Below are 19,821 nucleotides of genomic sequence, written 5' to 3' on the forward strand. Positions count from 1 at the left end.
GTGGGGAAATTTGTAAGAATGGAAGCAAACACGCTTTGACCGCTTCAAAAATGTCACACCTGAAATGAATGTTAACATTTTTCTACATGAAATTGTAAAGGTATAATAATCAATAATTCGTAACTCCGCTATCCATAAATCATCCATCCATTATTTTCTATGTCGCTTATTCTCACTAGAGTATGATAGAGCCTATCCCAGCTGTCTTGGGGCGACAGGCGGAGTACACCCCGGACTAGTCGCCAGCCTATCAGAGGGCAGAGACAAACAACCAATTTTCACCTATGGACAATTTGGAGTCACCAATTAAGCTAACATGCATGTTTTTGGAATGTGGGAGGAAACCAGAGTACCCGGAGAAAACCCACGTATGCACAAGGAGAACATGCAAACGTTACACAGAGATGGTCAAGGGTGGAATTGAACTAGGGTCTCCTCGCTGTGAGGCCTGGACACTAACCACTCTGTCGCCGTGCAGCCATTTATTCAATAATTTTTTGGGAAAAAAAAACGAAACATGGAAATGGATTTTGTTTTTTTATTACTGTTCCCATTGAATCTTATATGTATGTCGCTCATGTGTACAGTGTAAGTCACTTAGCTATCAGATCCGCCTTAGACCACACCTCGACTTACATGACAGTCTAGGAACTGAACTCGTACGTAACCCAAGAACCACCTCTATACTATACCTCTCTCCACCTTAATAAACACCTCGCCCTTAATAGACACCTCATTCTCTCAGTAGCTGCTGCATGACAAAATATGGTAAACCATCAATCATTTGTGACTGTTGGTAAATACCATCGCAGGCTGCTGACGCACATTACCAGGGTCCCCTGCTATACTGTACACCCCGCACCGAAAAATGATATGACAGGGAGAATGTGAGGGTCTACCAGAAGATTTACTGCAGTGCTGACTCTGTGACCAAAAGCTTGTTTTGTAACTTTTTGCGTATGTGAGAGGCAATCTGGTGCACCGGATTATAGACGTTCAGCCTAGGATGAATAAAATAATGAGGAATAAATATAACATTATGTTAACTATGGCTTGTTTTATAGTGAAGTGAGGTAATACTGGTGAGAGAGCACCGCTAACAACTTCACGTAAACTTTTACGTAACACTAACATATCGGGTGCTGACATGCTACTAAAATGTGATTTAAAGTGGCGGTACAGGTCAGCATAGTAGAGGACATGTCACCTCTCAATTTACAGCTTGAGCATCACACATTCCTGTATTGCTTTGCTCCATTTCTTTTACTCTAGATTTTTTTCTTAGCAACAAGCAGCTGGATCAGGGTGAGTCAACTGGCAGGCCATGGACCAAATGCGGGACGGGAATGATGTCAGAATAGGTTCAAAAATGCAATTTTAAAACAAGTTCAACAATCACGTCGCTAAAGACAGCAGAGCATTCGTGCCGTATAGTAGAGCAGTGGTTTTCAACTGGTTTGACTGTTGGACTCACCAATGACCAGTGGTGACCCAAATAGCGGACATTTATCTACTTTTATTTATTAATTTATCATATTCATTCATTTTCTACTGCTTATCCTGGCGAGGGTCGCAGGGGTGCTGGAACCTATCCTAGCTGTCTTCGAGCAAGAAGCGGGGTACACCCTGCATTGGTCGGCAGCCAATCACAGGGCACATATAGACAAACAACCATTCACACTCACATTCATACCTATGGACAATTTGGAGTCGCCAATTAACCTAGCATGTTTTTGGAATGTGGGTACCCGGAGAAAACCCACGCATGCACGGGGAGAACATGCAAACTCCACACAGAGATGGCCGAGGGTGGAATCGAACTCGGGTCTCCTAGCAGTATGGCCTGCGCATGAACCACTCGATCACCGTGCAGCCAAATTTCTCACATATCTTATATTTAACCGCCAGCTGTCAGCTGGGATAGGCTCCAACATACCCCCTGTGACCCTAGTGAGGATAAGCGGCATAGAAAATGGATGTATCTCATATATAAAAAAAGGGACTGACCCTCTTCTCCAGCAGATATCTGCAGCTGCACTCGATTTCCATCCACTTCCACTCAAGCAAAATAAATACAAAGTCAACTCATAAACATGGCACGCACCTGGCATCCAAATAGCACAGATAAAATGCAAGTTTTTGGGTCACCAACCAACATTTGGGAATCAGTGATATAGAGGATCTTTGTCACTAGCGCATACTTTGACTAGTGTTTGTGCAGGAGGTCCTTTAAATGGCAGTCCTGTCATATATAGAATCTTTGACATTGCAGTACAACCTTAAACTGCAGTACTCCTAGCATACATAGAGTAGTGATTGTCAACTGGTGGACTTTTGGAGCCATTTTCCCAAAAAGGGAAAATTGTGTTATGACCCCATGTCCCTGAATGCACCTTGCGCCCGTGCTATTTGCTTGCTACTCCACCACGAGGAGTATGACATGTTTATGGGCAACTTGGCCAAGCTTGAGCAGGAAGTTAACATGCCGTCCATCTGACACACACAGCTTGAGCATCTTTGCATTTGCTGGAGAGGAGCACGCTATATAAAGATAAAAGCGTACCAGCGTCTCACCACTCTCAGCGTACTTTGTGTTACACAGGGGAAATTCCACCCACAATGAAGACTTGCAGGTATCATTTCATGCCAAGTTTGATCTATTGACCCTGGCAGAGGGGTGATCTACCTGTTCAGAACCTGTTGACTTAATCAGAAAAGAGTTCCATTTTGAGTTTCTTGAAGATGTTTCACCTCTCATCCTTGTCCAATTCCCGTCCTAGTTCAAACCATTTGTATGTATTGTTCCTGAGCAGGAAGAGGCCGTGATATTATGTTTTGAACATGTTAGAAAGTTAGCACCATCTAAGCAGAAGCGTAATTGTAGGAAAAAGGCCCTTTAAATATACAGTATGATATTTAAGAAGTTCGACTTTTGGCAATTCGGTGTCATTGAGAGGCGATGGTGTGTTCCGATATAGAGGCGCTGGAGAAGAGGAAGCAAAGAGAAAGAGCGCTGCAACTCATGCTGTGTTGCCATTCACAGGTGATGCTGGGTAATATCTGACCCCATTTCTTTTGTGATTTACCTAAGGTCAAAAATCAGACATGGAGCGGACATGTTTGTTGTCAGCACCGTGCTGAGCTCAATGTTCAATGAGTCTCTAATGATTTTGAATGATTGAAGAAGGATGCTGCAGGGGTCAAAGGTTCCTGCCCAGGTTTTTAATGATGTCACCACATGGCGGACACTTAATGTGTGTTGCACAACAAGGGTGTGTTCTCCATATGCGCTCAACACCTGTGCCTCCCATTCCACCCAGTAGACATGGTAATTCCCGTTCCAAGCTGCTGAGGAGGCGGTCCGAACAACAGACACCCAGCTGCAGTCCTGCTATTCCAGGAGGCCCCAAGGACACTTGACACCCAGCCTGCCCAGTTTCAGATGCTTATAATAGGCTTGTGTGCATGCCAAAGGCTCAATGCCATGAGGCGTCGGGATTTTAGATCCTTGATTGCTGTCAGACACGCACCTTTTGCCCTCTCCATTCAGCCTGGGATATATAACTTCCACAAACTGTGGTGGTAATGTCCAGATACAGTGATATATTGTTGATTAATTGTTAATTGTACAGTAAACCTCGGATATATCGGACTCGGATATATCGGAAATTCGCTCACAACGGACAGATAAGAAAGAACCAATTTTTCTGTAATGCATTTACAATCAAAATTCATTGCATATATCGGATTTCGCCTATTTCGGACAAAATCTCCAGTCCCGTTCCAATTTCCCTCGCATATATCGGATGGCCGCATCGTGTCTTTCTCCTGGCTCCAGATTTAGGACAAATATAAAAGTGAGTGACGTCAATAATACTAGCACAGCAGTGAATGAGATCTTAACCTCACTATTGGAAATAACGTAGGCCTGACGGGCGTAACAGGGCCTAGCTTAATTAACAATTTGTTATGCTCAGAGTCCAATAAAGTTAAATTCTCTTTACCTTACGTCTCTTTTCATTGCCCAGTCCAGGTACATTGGAAAAATAGTCAAGGAAGTGCCTTTTTATAACGGATAAAATCTGATTTACGCATATACCGGATATAAATCCGACATATGCGTAAAACGGACATTTTCCGGTATACGCAAATAACGGATTTCGCTTATATCGGACAAAACCAGTGGGAACAATTGAATCCGATATATCCGAGGTTTACTGTATCTTGAAGCAACAAAGGCTAAATTGAGCACAATACTTACGGTTGTGTCAGACTTTGCGGTCTCAAGTTCTGGTTTAGGTCGCAAAGAATTGGTAATATGATGTGAGCGATGGTAAATTCAGATTTTTTGACATGAAGTTGTATGACATCCTCATCAGTGTAGTCTATCAACGGTGATTTACAACACACTTGGACCAGTCAGTCCAGTCCTGGTCGGATTTCGGTAATGAGAAACGTAGTTTTGTTTGTTTCTTTCTGGCTTTTTCCTGATTACGGAATCACCGCAGTGGATATTTTCTTTTTTTTGGTTACTTGCCATTGCTCTTTACTTAAGTAACCCAACAATAAACCACTCATCACATGGACCAATTGGGGGGTAAGTCATCGGTGATGTACTACAGTGGTCAAAAAATCAGAACTAACCCTTTTGCTATATACTACATAACACTTTGGTACAGTACCTCAGGAACTGTGATTACATTAATTACATTGTTTACATTATTCTGGAAACAGGAGTTCAGAACCTTCAACAACTCCCACTCAAGCAGCGTTATTCAACACTAACCAGCACAGACTCAGGAGTTCAGAAAATCAATACCTGCTAACACTAACTATCATGTAAACAGGAGTTCAGAACAATCCACAGCTATCCGAAACAGCATTATTCTACAGTAGAAAAAATTTACAAAAAAAGTATCCAAAAATGCTAAAAAAATTAATTATTATTTTGTAATTAGCCTTGTGAGTATAGAAAATGATGATGGATGACCAAACGCCACCATTTTCATTACTAGAAAGTCAACAACTTTCAAACAAATGTGTATTATTATATATTATTTGTTTTTAAAACAGATTTATTTTCATTTTGAGTTGCATTGTGGGTCAGACCAGTTGAGCGCCTGCATATAGTAGTCCTGATAATCCAGTTTAAATGTAATGTACTTATTTTTCCGACTGAGAACATGATGTAAAACACGCAATTTCACAGCATAATGCTATACCATCTGGCCCACCTTCCGAGAGGTTCCCTGCCAACGGAGAAGGGCCTGACATCCAAGTCGCCGTGGCAACAGGCAGGCATCGGGGTGTCTCTCTGAGGCGGGGCAGCCTTCTCCATGACCTCTGATGCCGGAGGCAACACCGTGTGTACGGGCGGAGGCCTTACACCTCGAGGCGGCAGGCCCGCCGGGGAGGTGGGCTGGGGGGACACGCAGTTACTTGTCGTCGCTTTCCTCACCTGTTGGCACAGAAATGCGATGAAAAGAAATGCGAGACGGCGAGTACACTGTTGACATTTGTGCACTCGTTCAGCTGATACCGTGCAATGCAACCTTTGCTCAGGATGCAATAAAACATGCATTCACAAGCGGCAGGCGACCATGAAATAAAAAGGCGGCCAAAATGTTGAAACGCTAAAAGGCGACACCGTGTTTGTCTTACCATGCCGACGTGGAGCGGGTAGAGATGGCGCGTCCCGCCCACCGTGTTGTAGGCGAAGAAGCGTAATCTCACCACGAGCACTTTGCGACCCTTCTGCATTGTCAGCCGGGGACAAGAGCAACTGGGTGCCAAACTGATGGAGGCGCGGATCAAATGATCCTGATGTCACGAGTATTGACGGAAGTGTAAATGCTCAGTGCTTTTGAGTTAAAAGGCTGCTTTCTTTCCTTTTAAGCCAATTATCAGTTGGACATTTCCATTTCAGGCGATCGCTAAATGGCTTGTTCTCAAAAGTAATCGACGCCGCATCCATTTAGGCTGTTTTAGCTGCCCATGGAGCTAATGGGCCAATCTCGCCAATAATTGGCACTGCTGATTCTTCAAGCTTGACCTGATTTGAATCCTCCCGGGTTTAAGTATTGAGTTGCTCTTTCAAAAGGAAACGAATGAGAAAATCTGCTTATTTTCCTGGTTTACGGTGCTTATGTTCTATTTTCTTCAGCGTGACAAAAAACATGATGGCCTTGAACACAACCCGCTACAATTTATTGCCAATAATCAAATAATCAAATACGTCCCAGGTACTAAGCAATGGTCTTCAAAGGTTTGACCAGCTGATGAACAGTATATTTAACGATAATGCTTTTTGCAATAAATTGCTTACTCAAAACGTTTTGGAATTTTGAGGCTAATTTTAGAACCTCCTCAAGAACCGTAAAAGTAAATTCTTTAAATTTTTCATCTTATCTTAAAATTATGATCAGATGTGTATATCCTTTCTTAAATAACTAAATATACATTAAAGCTCTGGCCAATGCTTAATTAGTCGCTCAGTCCAGGAGATGGGCTGCACGGCGGTCGTGTGGTTAGCGCGCAGACCTCACAGCTAGGAGACTCGAGTTCAATTCCACCCTCGGCCATCTCTGTGTGGAGTTTGCATGTTCTCCTTGTGCATGCGTGGGTTTTCTCCGGGTACTCCGGTTTCCTCCCACATTCCAAAAACATGCTAGGTTAATTAGCGACTCCAAATTGTCCATAGGTATGAATGTGAGTGTGAATGGTTGTTTGTCTATATGTGCCCTATATGATTGGCTGTGACCAGTCCAGGGTGTACCCCGCCTCTCACCCGAAGACAGCTGGGATAGGTTCCAGCACCCCCCGCAACCCTCGTGAGGATAAGCAGTAGAAAATGAATGAATGAATAAGAATATGTCATTGATGGCAGCCATGTTTTTCAACTAATTTTTCCCATAAATGTGCTTGTCAGTGCTCTCAAAGAGTGTACACCCAAAAGTTCTATTGTTTTCTAGCTGTATGACAAATATCCAAGTCCACCTGACTTGGCACCACTACAAAAAACAATAGCACACAACGGTTGTTCAAGGAAACGGCAGTTCCTTACATGGACAGTATGTCAGCTTGATGACAACTCAAGGTGTGGTTCAGTCTCGTGAGTGGATTTCATATCACTAATCTCTTTTTTTTTTTTTAATTACCTTAAAAGACCTTTCAGGCATGTTTGGCCTTGAGTGTGAGACAGATTTATGGGGTAGCAATAAGTTAATGAGTATTGTGATTGAATAGAATGTTGTGATATCGTGACCGTATCTTGAATCATGGCGGGGTTTTACAAGAGGAATTTCTTGGATTCATTTGCAGCTTTCACCAGTAGGCATACCAGTTTAAGCACTTTTGCCATGGTCTTTAAAACATTACGGATTGTTGTGTTTATCCAAACAGGTATTAATTTCCAAAGGTCCTATCCCAAGTTCACTATCGAAACATAAATAGTCAAGTAATTTGGTTTATTCTGTCTTCTGTTTACTGATTTCTAGTTCAAGATGGTTGAGGGAGCAAGTGACAAAGATTGAGTACCTTCTTTGGTAGTCAAATAACAGACTCAGCAATATTAATAAGTCAAATGACTGTTGAACGAGTTACAGTTTTAATTGGCTAACAAATAAAGTCAACTAAATAAATTATGCACACTTTATACTGCTACACATACAAATGCTTTTGTCCGATTACTTACACAAAATTAACATAGTTTGGACACTGATCAATTATTTACAGCTAGCTTTTCTGTTTATATATATAGTATTATACATATATATACCGATCAATTATTCACAGCTAGTTTTTCTGTTATATATATATATATATATATATATACGAAAGCTAGCTGTAAATAATTGATCAGTATATATATGTACAATACTATATATATATATGTTATATATATATATAAATAACATATTATATATAACTGATCAATTATTTACAGCTAGTTTTTCTGTTTTCTGTTATATGGTGTGTATATATATATATATATATATATATATATATATATACACACACACCATATAACAGAAAAACTAGCTGTAAATAATTGATCAGTGTCCAAACTATGTTCATTTTGTGTAAGTAATCAGACAAAAGAATTTGTATGTGTAGCATTATAAAGTGCGCAATCGCATTTGTATGTGTAGCATTATAAAGTGCGCAATCTTTATTTAGTTGACTTTATTTATATATATATATGTATCTAGACAGAGGTTAATTTCTTTTTACGCTTGTAAAACAGTTAAGATTGTCATAATGACTATAAACATTCATTGTACAGTTAATTAAGGTTTTTCCTAGTGCTTCATTTCAAGTGCTGGCAACAGTTGCGGCTTCCTGCTCCTGTTAATCATGTGACCATTGGCTTATGTCTGAGAGATGGTTTATTATCCCCGAGATAAGACGACACGTGATGGCGGCAAACCCTTAGAATGACAAGTGAGTTTAATGTACATTACCTTCCTTTTCCTGGGTCGTGTACTCGTGGTTAGGTTTTGTGATTCTGCCTTTGTGAAAACCTTGAGGGGGGGGAAAAAGGGGGCGGGGGGATGGGATGAAAATGTACAAGAAGCATAAGTGCATTTAATAAGATATTGAATTCAATTCAATTGAAATGTTTGCATACTGTGTGTCGGCGTGAGAAGAACCTTCCCCCGGCACAGTCAGCTGATAACATTGGTAAAGCTCGCAGAAAGCCACACACACACACACACACACACACACACACACACACACACACACACACACACACACACACGGCTTTCTAAGCTTTGGAGAGAAAAAACAAAACAAAACAGGTTTTTCAACACAGACCTGCGTCACGCTAATCACGCCGCACGCGTCACATGCTTGGTGTTAAAACAAAGAAAAAGGCAGAATTTGAAGGGCGCACACACCCGGTAATGTCCAGACCGTGTACCATGGCAAAAAATGACTGATACAGTGGAACCTTGGATAGCATCATTCATTTGTTCCAGAAGGTCTGACTCTAACCAAACTGGATAAATATTTGCCATATGAAATGATGTAAATTAAAAATCCTAAAATGTTAACACAAAACATCACGTGTGCTGCTGTCGTGGTGGAGACAGCCTTGCCAGACGTGTTGGCGTTTTTGAGTATGTGTGCCTGTTTGTAGGCAAGGTGATCTCATTCGGACTGAGGGGCTTCCTAAAAGGTCAAGGTATTGTCACGTGGCTGTCAAACTGTAAAAAAAAAAGAAAAATACAAACTATTCTATTGATACACATCAGTCCCGGCAGTATCTAAAGCTCCCTTTTCATGCATGGTGTGATATTAGACACAGTGTTTGATGACGCTAAAAACAGCAACAGAGCCACTCCTGGGCGACCACATGAGAGGTCAAGCACCCCCCCGTCCAAAGATGACAGCCAAAGTCACGTTTCAAGGCGCTGCCATCAATCACCAATCGAGACTTTGTTGTGAAGGATGTCTTTCCTAAAGTGGAAATTCACGTGAGGTTTTGCAAATACCACAAGTATTTAAAAAAAAATCGCTAACCTACTGTAGAATGACTAACCTATACTGCATCCTTTTTTCAACAAAAAAAGTAGCACTCAGGTGTGTACAAAATTATGTGGTGATTCTGCTTAACACCCTAAACTTTACAGTGGGTGTTTTGTAAGGCAGGTCTATGGTTATTGTCACACTTTTCTTCTTGGTTGTCCTTCAAAAAATGCAGAAAAACTTAAGGTCATTGCCACATTTTCTACATGAAAGATGCTAAAACCAATCCAATGTAGGTGACTATACACATATATTAGAAGCTACAGCAGGGGTTCCAAAACTTGAAAATCTAAAAAATGTCCGCATCCAACTTTTGTCCTATAAACAGCACATAGACAAAATTATTATTATTATTATTATTATTACTATTATAAAGATTCAGGATTAATTTAAAGCAGGGGGATAAAGGAAGCCCAAACTTTTAATCTAATTAATTCTGATACTTTTCATAACTGCATCCAAGACTGGCATGATGACCAGAGAGCTACGTTCTAATCATAAACTGTATAAGGTTCCTGAAATATTGTGACAGGTCAATAACGCTCAATAGATTATTACTTAAGCCTATAAATATTTGTTTTTAATCGTGCAATAAATATTTTACAAAAAAATAATTGAAAAAATAATATTTACAAAAATGAATCGTATTTTTGGCTGCACGGCGGTCGAGTGATAAGCGCGCAGACCTCACAGCTAGGAGACCAGGGTTCAATTCCACCCTCGGCCATACGAGCGTGGGTTTTCTCCAGGGGTTCCGGTTTCCTCCCACATTCCAAAAACATGCTAGGTTAATTGGAGACTCCAAATTGTCCATAGGTATGAATGTGAGTGTGAATGGTTGTTTGTCTATATGTGCCCTGTGATTGGCTGGCCACCAGTCCAGGGTGTACCCCGCCTCTTGCCTGAAGACAGCTGGGATAGGCTCCAGCACCCCACGCAACCCTCGTGAGGATAAGCGGTAGAAAATTAATGAATGATTATTATAATTAATTATTATTATTATTATTATAAAAATTCAGGATTGAAATGAAAGCAGGGGGATAAAGAAAGCCCAAACTTTTAATCTAATTAATTCTCATACTTTTCATAACATGATGACCAGAGAGCTACGTTAAAATATATTCCTAAAATATTGTGACAGGTCAATAGATTATTACTTGGGCCTATGAATATTTGTTTTCAATTGTGCAATAACTATTTTTCAAAATAATATTTGCAAAAATGAATCATTTTAATGACCTCTCATGGCCCACCTGCAGTAACACCACAGCCCACCAGGGGGCCGCGGTCCACACTTTGGGAATCACTGAGCTACAGTATAGCAGCTTTGTGTTACAGGTTATATACTCTTTAAACACCCCTGATTTAGACTAAGGGCTGCTGACGTTTGTATGACGTCATGGATGACGAAGTCCTGTTTTTTTGTGTGTTTTTTTTTTTAGACTTAAGAGACCCATTTTCCCTGAGAAAAGTCCATCAGAGTTACAAATGTGAGCTCTGGGTTCTTCAAGATGAGCAGCGTAGAAAATGAATGTTGTGTTCTGTTTGGTGCTATCGACCAAACATGCTGATCAATACGAAATAAAAAACATGGCGCATGGAGACGGACACAAATCATTCAAGTGGAAACGAGAGGCCACCTGTGACAACGTTTACTGCCGGCGTGATCAATACGTGGTACATCCATTTTAGCCGCAAGTTATATAATCGGCTCTCCATTCGCTTCCGCCCTGCTGGGCAAATAGGCAGGAGAGTGACGTCACAGGTCAGAGAGAGCTGGAGGAGCATCATGTCAACATACTCCATGTTTAAAAAAATAAAAATAATAATACACACCTTGACCAAGATGACATCTGCCAGTTCCTCCGTCTCTTCTTCTTTTTTTTTCTCCGTCTCAAACACGCTGCTGTAGTTCTGGATGAGCCGCACCAGAATCTTGTTGCAGATATTCTGATCGTTCACGGCGTCCAACCCTGCAGCCACGCTGTAAAGCACACTTTTATTAAAAGAGTTTTCTTTGGAAAATTTAGTATAGATCAGAGCAACCTGACGGTGCATGTAATTATGTAACCCTAATCGCAGATGTAAAGAGAACAGTATGAAAGGAATGAAAGATTATCCTATACAGTTTATTAGTGGAGCATGTAGTAGCCGGAGTAGGATTCTAATAAATAGGCCAGCGAGGACACATGAAACCGCACACTTCATCATTTATTTATATGGCATGGACCCACACAGGTGAGATCACACTGGTATTGTGTATCATCCTGGTTGGTATTGAAACTTTAACATAACATAACTCCCCATTATGTCATTTTTGTGCATTATTATGGTTGGCTACCTCAAATGGGGACTCAGCAGTGTTAATGTTATACAAAGTTATAATATTTTATAACTACAGTATTATTTTGATCATGGTTGAAAAAATATTTGATTATTAAAAATATATATATTGTACCACAGGCTGCAAGGTGGTCGAGTGGTTAGCGCACAGACCTCACAGCTAGGAAAACCAGGGTTCAATTCCACCCTCGGCCACCTCTTTGTGGAGTTTGCATGTCCTCCCCGTGCATGCTTGGGTTTTCTCCGGGGACTCTGGTTTCCTCCCACATTCCAAAAACATGCTAGGTTAATTGGCGACTCCAAATTGTCCATAGGTATGAATGTGAGTGTGAATGGTTGTTTGTCTATATGTGCCCTGTGATTGGCCGGCCACCAGTCCAGGGTGTACCCCGGCTCTCGACCGAAGACTGCTGGGATAGGCTCCAGCACCCCTGCAACCCTTGTGAAGATAAGCGGTAGAAAATGAATGAATGAATGAATGAGTTCTCCTCCCAATTTGTGTGGAAGTGGTAAGTTTTTGGCTTCTTATTTTGTCTTTCACCACCCTCGGCCATCTCTGTGTGGACTTTGCATGTTCTCCCCGTGCATGCGTGTGTTTTCCCAAAAACATGCTAGGTTAATTTGCGACTCCAAATTGTCCATAGGTATGAATGTGAGTTGGTTGTTTGTCTATATGTGCCCTGTGATTGGCTGGCCACCAGTCCAGGGTGTACCCCGCCTCTCGCCCGAAGACTGCTGGGATAGGCTCCAGCACCCCCTGCGACCCTCGTGAGGAAAAACGGTAGAAAATGAATGAATTTTGTATAGAACAATTTTTCACATAAATACAAAATTTTAATAAACATATGATGTATACTGACACTAGGTGTAATTTATTAAATTAAATTATTATAGGAAAGTATTATTTCAATGTTTAAAAAAAAATCCCACATTATTTTTTTTTAAGTATTATATGTATTTGTGTATAAATGGTCAGAAGTCATTACGTCAAACCTAGTTACATCTGGACCCCATACAGTGGATCTGGATTCAACTTTACATCAATTTAGCTGTTAAGATCCAAGACGGTAACTCTAGTACTTGCATGTGACCGCTGTTCAAGCCTTGCCCGACACTGACACTCACTGGAAGATGCTGGGTCCAAACACAGTTGCTAGGTTGTGCGCAGTCATACGATTCTCCCCGTGGTTGCTCTCCACCAGAGTGAGGAAGTGACACAGATAACGCAGCAGGCTGTGGTGGACGTCTGGTAGCTGCTTGAGCAGGTCCCTGAGGTCTGTGGAGGAGCCGTCATCGCCACACTCTACGAACACACACACGGGTCACGGGAGAGGTCAAAGGCAAGGTACAGTGACTCTGGGTATCCCATTGACACTGTCTAGGTCACTGGATGGTTGCGGTATGAGCTTTTGGGGTTGGACTCTCACACCCAGACCCCAGTTTAGTCAAGAGCGGCTCATCGGATACTTGATGCTTACAAAGATTAGGCACTTATAGTCGTTAATGATTCAAAGCTTACCATTAAGCTTCATGGGCCCTGAGTGTTTTTTTTAGTGTTGGGACCTGCAGACCCCATGTGGAGATCCCTGAGCACCCAAAGCGAGGAGGTCCATTGATAGCCATAGTGTGAAGGTTCCAGACCTCCTCTACAAATCTAGTATGGGGGTCCATGGACCTCACCGTGCCTCAACAGGAAGCCCCTTTGCAATTCAGCAGTGCTGGTTCAGGGGCCCCTGTGCACCCAAAGTGTGGAGGACCCTTGACCTCTGTACACATTAAATATGGAGGGTCACTTTATACCTGAAAGGTGGTGGTACGTGGGGTCTTCCAGACATCAAGTGTGGAAATTCAAAGTTTCCACTGCATTCAAAATGTGGAGGTCTTTGAGTCACTGAATGTGCGGCCCTTGTGTCCCCATAATGTAGCTGCAGGGCCCCTCTTATACGGGGTGCAGCAGACTGCACAGAATGAGCTGACTACCATCCATCCAGGCCCCCAAGACACAAATATACTGTATAATCTTCTTTAGTTTCGAGTATATACATCATTTTGATATTAAATTATGCTAATTTTTCCAGTATTCATTAGAAACATTTAAAAGTCCTTAAGAATGAGGTGGGATGGAACCTCATAAAAACATTCCTAAAAACCTACGTGCGGTTTCAGTTTCCTGGTCTGTCTCTGGCTGGCACGGAAGGCTCCTTCCTTCCTGCGGTATGCCAGTATTTATGCTGCAAAGAGCCTACAAATATGTTGATACTATTACTGGGGGAGAACATAATGGGGTCAGAGTTGGATAAACACATATAGCTACTAATCACCGCACGCTCAATGACGCACGTTTAGTCAGCATGTGCGTCTGCGTGTATTAAAATTGGGAGTTTGTTACCTCCATTCGGGAAAACGGCTTAATTGATTAGACTGATGCTGATGCTTTGGTGTGTTACAACAGAAGTTATGTGGTCATAAGCATAAAATTGTGCATATATGTACGTACCTTGGTAGTGAAGTATCAGCTCCTTTTGGACAGCAGAGTCCACCAGGGCCTGAGGCAGGTCCCTTAAGTACTTTTTAAGCAAGCTGGTCACAGTGCACGTGTCTGAATCGCTCATGTCCACATCTTCGTCGCTTTCCAGACGCTGTCTCAAGGCCTCCACTGCACGGACGTTGCCGTTCACCCTGAACAAACCCTCCTGCTGCAAAGCTGTAATAAAAACAATGTGACAACATTATTACAATTTGGATCCAAATTTGATGAAAATAATCAGGGGCTGCACGGGGGTAAAGTGGTTAGCGCTCAGGCCTTACAGCTAGGAGACCGGGGTTCAATTCCACCTTCGGCCATCTCTGTGTGGAGTTTGCATGTTCTCCCTGTGTATGCGTGGGTTTCCTCCCACATTCCAAAAACATGCTAGGTTAATTGGCGACTCCAAATTGTCCATATGTATGAATGTGAGTGTGAATGGTTGTTTGTCTATATGTGCCCTGTGATTGGCTGGCAACCAGTAGAAAATGAATGAATGAATGAAAATAATCAGCCTAAAATTGTATTATTTTTATTAAAATGAATTGAATTCAGTGTCAACTCATTCATAGTAGATATCTCTCAATGATGATTAATATTTTTTTATTTTTAAAAATGTTTTTGAATTAAAAAAAATATTGCTTGTATGATTTAATACTGTTCATGCAAATACATTTATTTAAGATGCCTTTACTTTTACTGCCATCAAGCGGTCAGACTCATGAACTGCAGCCACCCATGTAATTGAAACAATGTAAATCTTTTGGTACCCAATAAAATACGTGAAAATGTGAAACTTTTGACAGCACAAGATTATTGTAGTACATTACAATTTTTTTTTCGTAACATTTATCCTCATTAGGGTCGCAGGAGTATGCTGGAGCCTATCCCAGCTGACTTTCAGCGAGACGCAGGGTCAATCACAGGGCACATATAGACAATATCGACCATTCACACTCACATTCATACCTATGGACAATTTAGCTGCTCACCGTTCTTGCGAAGATGTTCCACCATCCTCCTCAACACCAGAGGCACACCATCCTCCATCAGTCCGTTTTCTTGCAACTCTGACAGGGACGCCCCAAACAGCTTGGTGTGCTTGGCCGACACGGACTTGGGTCTCAGCATGGGCATCTGGACCATCTTTTTCATGTCCTCCTTCACCTGCACCGCCGCATTGTTGTGCTGCAGAGAGACGTTGGCAACTCAGCGGAGACAACACAGAAGAAGAAGACGCTTATTGCAGCCATGTTAACTTGGAGAGAACAGGAGCTGTGTGTGTGTGTGTGTGTGTGTGTGTGTCTACAACAAATATCAGGTTACCATGAAACACCTTTGCAGAAAAAGCACCACTGAGTTGCACACCCGCACACACATATACTTACAGAGTCAGGGAGATCAGTCTTCATGGCAAACATTTGCATGTGAATGTCAAGTGTAGAAGAATCAGCACGGATGATGGGGGGAGGGGGGCGGGGTCACGCTAGCAAACTATAGCAACACACTATCATAGCAACCTCGCGCAGATCATTTCACTCTGCAGGCAAACAAACATCGAGCAGCCTTTTTACAACATTTTACAACACCTCTTACTGGTTATGTTTACATACGCAGCAATGATCTGAGTCTTGAATGCAACACGCCTTTCTCTGACAGTGTGTTTCTCCAAAGCGCTATTGTGCATTTTATTCACTTTTTTTTAACATACTGTATAAACTAACCCTGCATTACCTTAATAGATACAACATATCCAGATGTGGTCCAAAGCCTACTCTTTGACAAAGTGGTGGGAACTTTAAATTGTCCATAGGTATGAATGTGAGTGTGAATGGTTGTTTGTCTATATGTGCCCTGTGATTGGCTGGCCACCAGGCAGCTGGGATAGGCTCCAACATACCCCCCACAACCCTAATGAGGATAAGTGGCATAGAAAATGGATGGATGGATCTAAACAACTATGTCACAACATAAACAACACAAAAATGGTTGTTTACATGAAAATGTACAATTTATAATAATTTAATATATTTATATTTTTAATATATTTAATAATTTACAACCAGCACTGCTCCCAATAGACTTCTACACCACTATGTACATCTGTGCAATACTTTGTTTTTATATTCAGTACACTTATTCCAGACTCCATTCACTGTGCAATATCTGATCAAGCTCCACGTGCAATATTAAGCTCTAAGTGCTATATATTAAATTGAAAAATTGCAGTATTTTTATAATGCCTCATATTAACTCACTATCAAGATCTTATAGTGTATAGACTGGTCATATATTTCATCTCATATTTATCATATTTCATATTATCTATTATCTTGCACTGTATTTGTATATAACTCTGGGTAAAATTGTTCATTTGTTAATACTTGGGTTGTTTATATTGTTTATTTTTTATATTGTGTATTTTGTACTGCTTAACTGATTCCCCACTGAGGGCTGAATAAAGGCATATCTTAACTTATCTTTAACTTATCTTTATTTAATATAACACTATTTAGTATTGTGTATTTAGTACAGTACAGTATAGTACAGTATTTACAATTTTCAGATTTGGAACTGAACTGTGTGTAACCCTCTGCATGCTACACGCCTCCATGCTTTTCCACTTCCTGCTGGCTGTTTTTTTGCTTCTCATGCAAAAAAAATGTAAAAGATATATAAATATGCGATAATATATGCGATAAATATTTCTTTTTCACGAAAAAGGCCTCATCCAAAGATGATTTTGTGGCTCCTTTTTCAGTGTTATGGGCGAACCCAAGTGTGAAAAGAAGTTAACCACTGTAAAACACAAAGCTTACAAAACAGACTACCTTCAATTTGACAGCCCGCTTACAACATAGAACTAACTAAAAGCCAAAGAAAAAGAAAAATGTGCATTTTGATTCAGGCTGAGGTCTTGTGTACTGCCGGTCTGCAATATGAACATATTTTACTATGAGAAACAAGTCCAGACATAAGCTTTGTACAGTTAATTATACAATTGTGTTCGTATTTCTACAAGCTGCTTCTGGAAGAGATTCCATAGCTGGTTGCCATGGCTACAGATAGACCATGTGACACCCCGATTTTCCCTGTCATAGTTTGCCACTTCTCAACAAGTGAACTGACCCGTGCGGCGCATGCAGAGGCCTCCACAGTGTATGCTAACAATGCTACAACAGTGGTCATGTGACGTAAGAGGGAGCTGCTTAAAACCTCACCCCCTTCTTCACATATGGCGCCGAGACCACCAAAAGGGAGCAGATCCTGACGGCAGCAGATGCTCTGCTAATACCATAAGCCTGGGGTGTCAAAAGTGTGGTCTTGGGGCCATTTGCGGCATGTGGCTGTATTTTTATTGGCATAAAAAGAAAATTTAAACAGGAAAAATAATGTCAGTAGAATAATATTAAGAGAAAAATCTAATTTGACAAGAAAAAGTCATAATTTTGGTTGGTGGTGCCCCACCCCGCTTTTACTCATGTTTTAACTGTGTATAAACGAATGACTGTTGTATTTTTACTCTGTTTACTTGCTATAATTCAACTCCATTAGAATATTAGAATAGAATAAAAGCACTATACAAATAAAATGTATTATTATTATTATAATTTTGCAAGAATAGCTGATTTGGGTAGACAAAACTGGATGACAGGGTAATTGGGGGAGGCAGACAAGAGGACAGGGAGGAGTAAAAAAAAACCAACTGCCTAAAAAGTAAAGCAAATGTACCGACTACATAATTCATAGGTCCCAATTAGGGACACAAAACAATGAAATGGGTAAAAAAAAATGAACAGTACAATGTCAAAATATTACTAGGATGTGCAGCTAATTGGTGAGTCTCAGACATTATTATCTGTGGCTGCGAGCACCATTAAGCTGATCTGAGCTCAGTCTGCCTTTCTCAACTAATGCCCTCACACACACACACACACAAATATGCCTATTTAGTACTGATTTTTTTTTTTTATCTTTCATATTGTTTTTTGTTTTCTTCTGGTCTCTGGGTTTAACACCCCCCACAACCTTGTGTGAAGCTGAAGACTACCTAACAAACTGCTAATTGGCTAAATGACCTCTATTCACGCTCCTGCATCATCGCAAACAAACACACACAAACGTCTGGTGCAGAAGCTACCAATAAAGGTGGCTAACGAACACCATCATCCACTTGGGGAAATCAGTGCATTTATTTTGAAAACACATTTCTTCTGTATTTTGGGCCTCTTGTTCACACACATGTTGTATATAGCCCTACAATTATTAGCTATATTAGCTATAAGCAGCAGTGAGGCCGTTCTGTTAGGAGATTAGCCATACAGGCCATAAAAATGTGTTTTAACAAGGATACAAAAACGTTACAGTACAGCGGAATGGTACCAGTATGACAATGTCACTTAATAATTTCTTTTGTACAACCGCATAGGTTAACCACAAAAATTTAACCACTTTTTGAGTGTTTAAAGAAGAGAAATGTGAGCTAAAATGTAAATGCCTCTGTTGAGAAACGTGTATCAAGTGTGTGGTGGTGGGTTTTACAGCCTTAAAAAAATTTAAATTGGCTTATTGCGGAATGAAAACAGCTGCAATTCCTGAAATATTGTTGGGAATCACACTTTCTTCTGGCTTTGTAGTGAATGGAATGTTTGTTTCATGCCTTTTTAAAGAGGATTCAATTTATATAATATATAGCACAGAGTAGATACTGGAATAGAAACACTTTTTCCATGTAAGTGTGCCAAGTGGGTGCCACAAGTAACAACTGCTGCCTCTGCAATACTTCGAAAAGTACAAAGTGGGTCATTATGAGGAGGTAAAATAAAAAGTGATGTCACAAAGAATGGAGATCATTGCTAGGGAGAAGCTTTAAAGAAAATGAATCTTTGTTTATGTTCTCTTTCCTGGTCATTCGGTGCATGAAGTAATCTCGCCAAGTAGTGACAGAGTGGCAAGAAGAAGCCTGTTTAAACTGCTGTGAAGGCCAATTCAAATATCTAACACAACAGCAGCATTAAAACACAAAATACATGAATGGGTCCTCAAATTGAAAAGAGTTAAAGAGGAAAGTTTGACTCACACAGATGGCCAAAGCTCCAGCCCCCATTCTTCCACACCAGTGAAGGGGGAAGAAACGTGCTGCGGCTGCCCTGCTTCTTTTTATAAAATTGGCCCCGGGTCAACTCTTCCCCCAACAAAGAGGCTCCTTGCCCCCTCAAAGTGTGCCATTGAAAGTATATTTGGGTGAAAAGTGTTACCCAAAGATGCCGGTAAAGAATGTCTGTAATCGCTGACTCTTTTTATTTCTCTTCCTCCTCCCTCTTCTTCTTCTCCTTCTGTTTCTTTGGCTGAAATCTGAGCCGTGCTCTCCTATTGGCTGAGAGCTGGTAGTCACGTGATCAAAGGCAGGAAGCGGCCCGAAA

General features: G+C 41.0%; 1 protein-coding gene across 3 annotated transcripts in view; it reads right to left on the bottom strand.

Annotated features, from left to right (window-relative positions):
* Nucleotides 1–19,739, bottom strand: part of fam13a (family with sequence similarity 13 member A) — a 56,396-nt gene extending 36,657 nt beyond the window's left edge. For all 3 annotated transcript variants that reach the window (XR_013628138.1, XM_058080756.2, XM_058080746.2), the window contains exons 1-7: nucleotides 19,479–19,739; nucleotides 15,391–15,586; nucleotides 14,372–14,578; nucleotides 13,000–13,177; nucleotides 11,368–11,515; nucleotides 8,463–8,522; nucleotides 5,235–5,458 (exon numbers count right to left, since the gene is read on the bottom strand). Coding sequence is in view for 2 of the 3 variants with exons in the window: in XM_058080756.2 (XP_057936739.2) it covers nucleotides 5,235–5,458; nucleotides 8,463–8,522; nucleotides 11,368–11,515; nucleotides 13,000–13,177; nucleotides 14,372–14,578; nucleotides 15,391–15,586; nucleotides 19,479–19,505 (1,040 nt within the window). In the remaining variant the exon portion in view is untranslated. The remainder of the gene's footprint in view (nucleotides 1–5,234; nucleotides 5,459–8,462; nucleotides 8,523–11,367; nucleotides 11,516–12,999; nucleotides 13,178–14,371; nucleotides 14,579–15,390; nucleotides 15,587–19,478) is intronic.
* Between the last annotated feature and the right edge of the window lie 82 nt (nucleotides 19,740–19,821).

Source organism: Doryrhamphus excisus, linkage group LG9 (assembly GCF_037039965.1).
Source record: "Doryrhamphus excisus strain RoL-2023G ecotype Guam linkage group LG9, RoL_Dexc_Guam_v1.1, whole genome shotgun sequence".
Classification (NCBI taxonomy): domain Eukaryota; kingdom Metazoa; phylum Chordata; class Actinopteri; order Syngnathiformes; family Syngnathidae; genus Doryrhamphus; species Doryrhamphus excisus.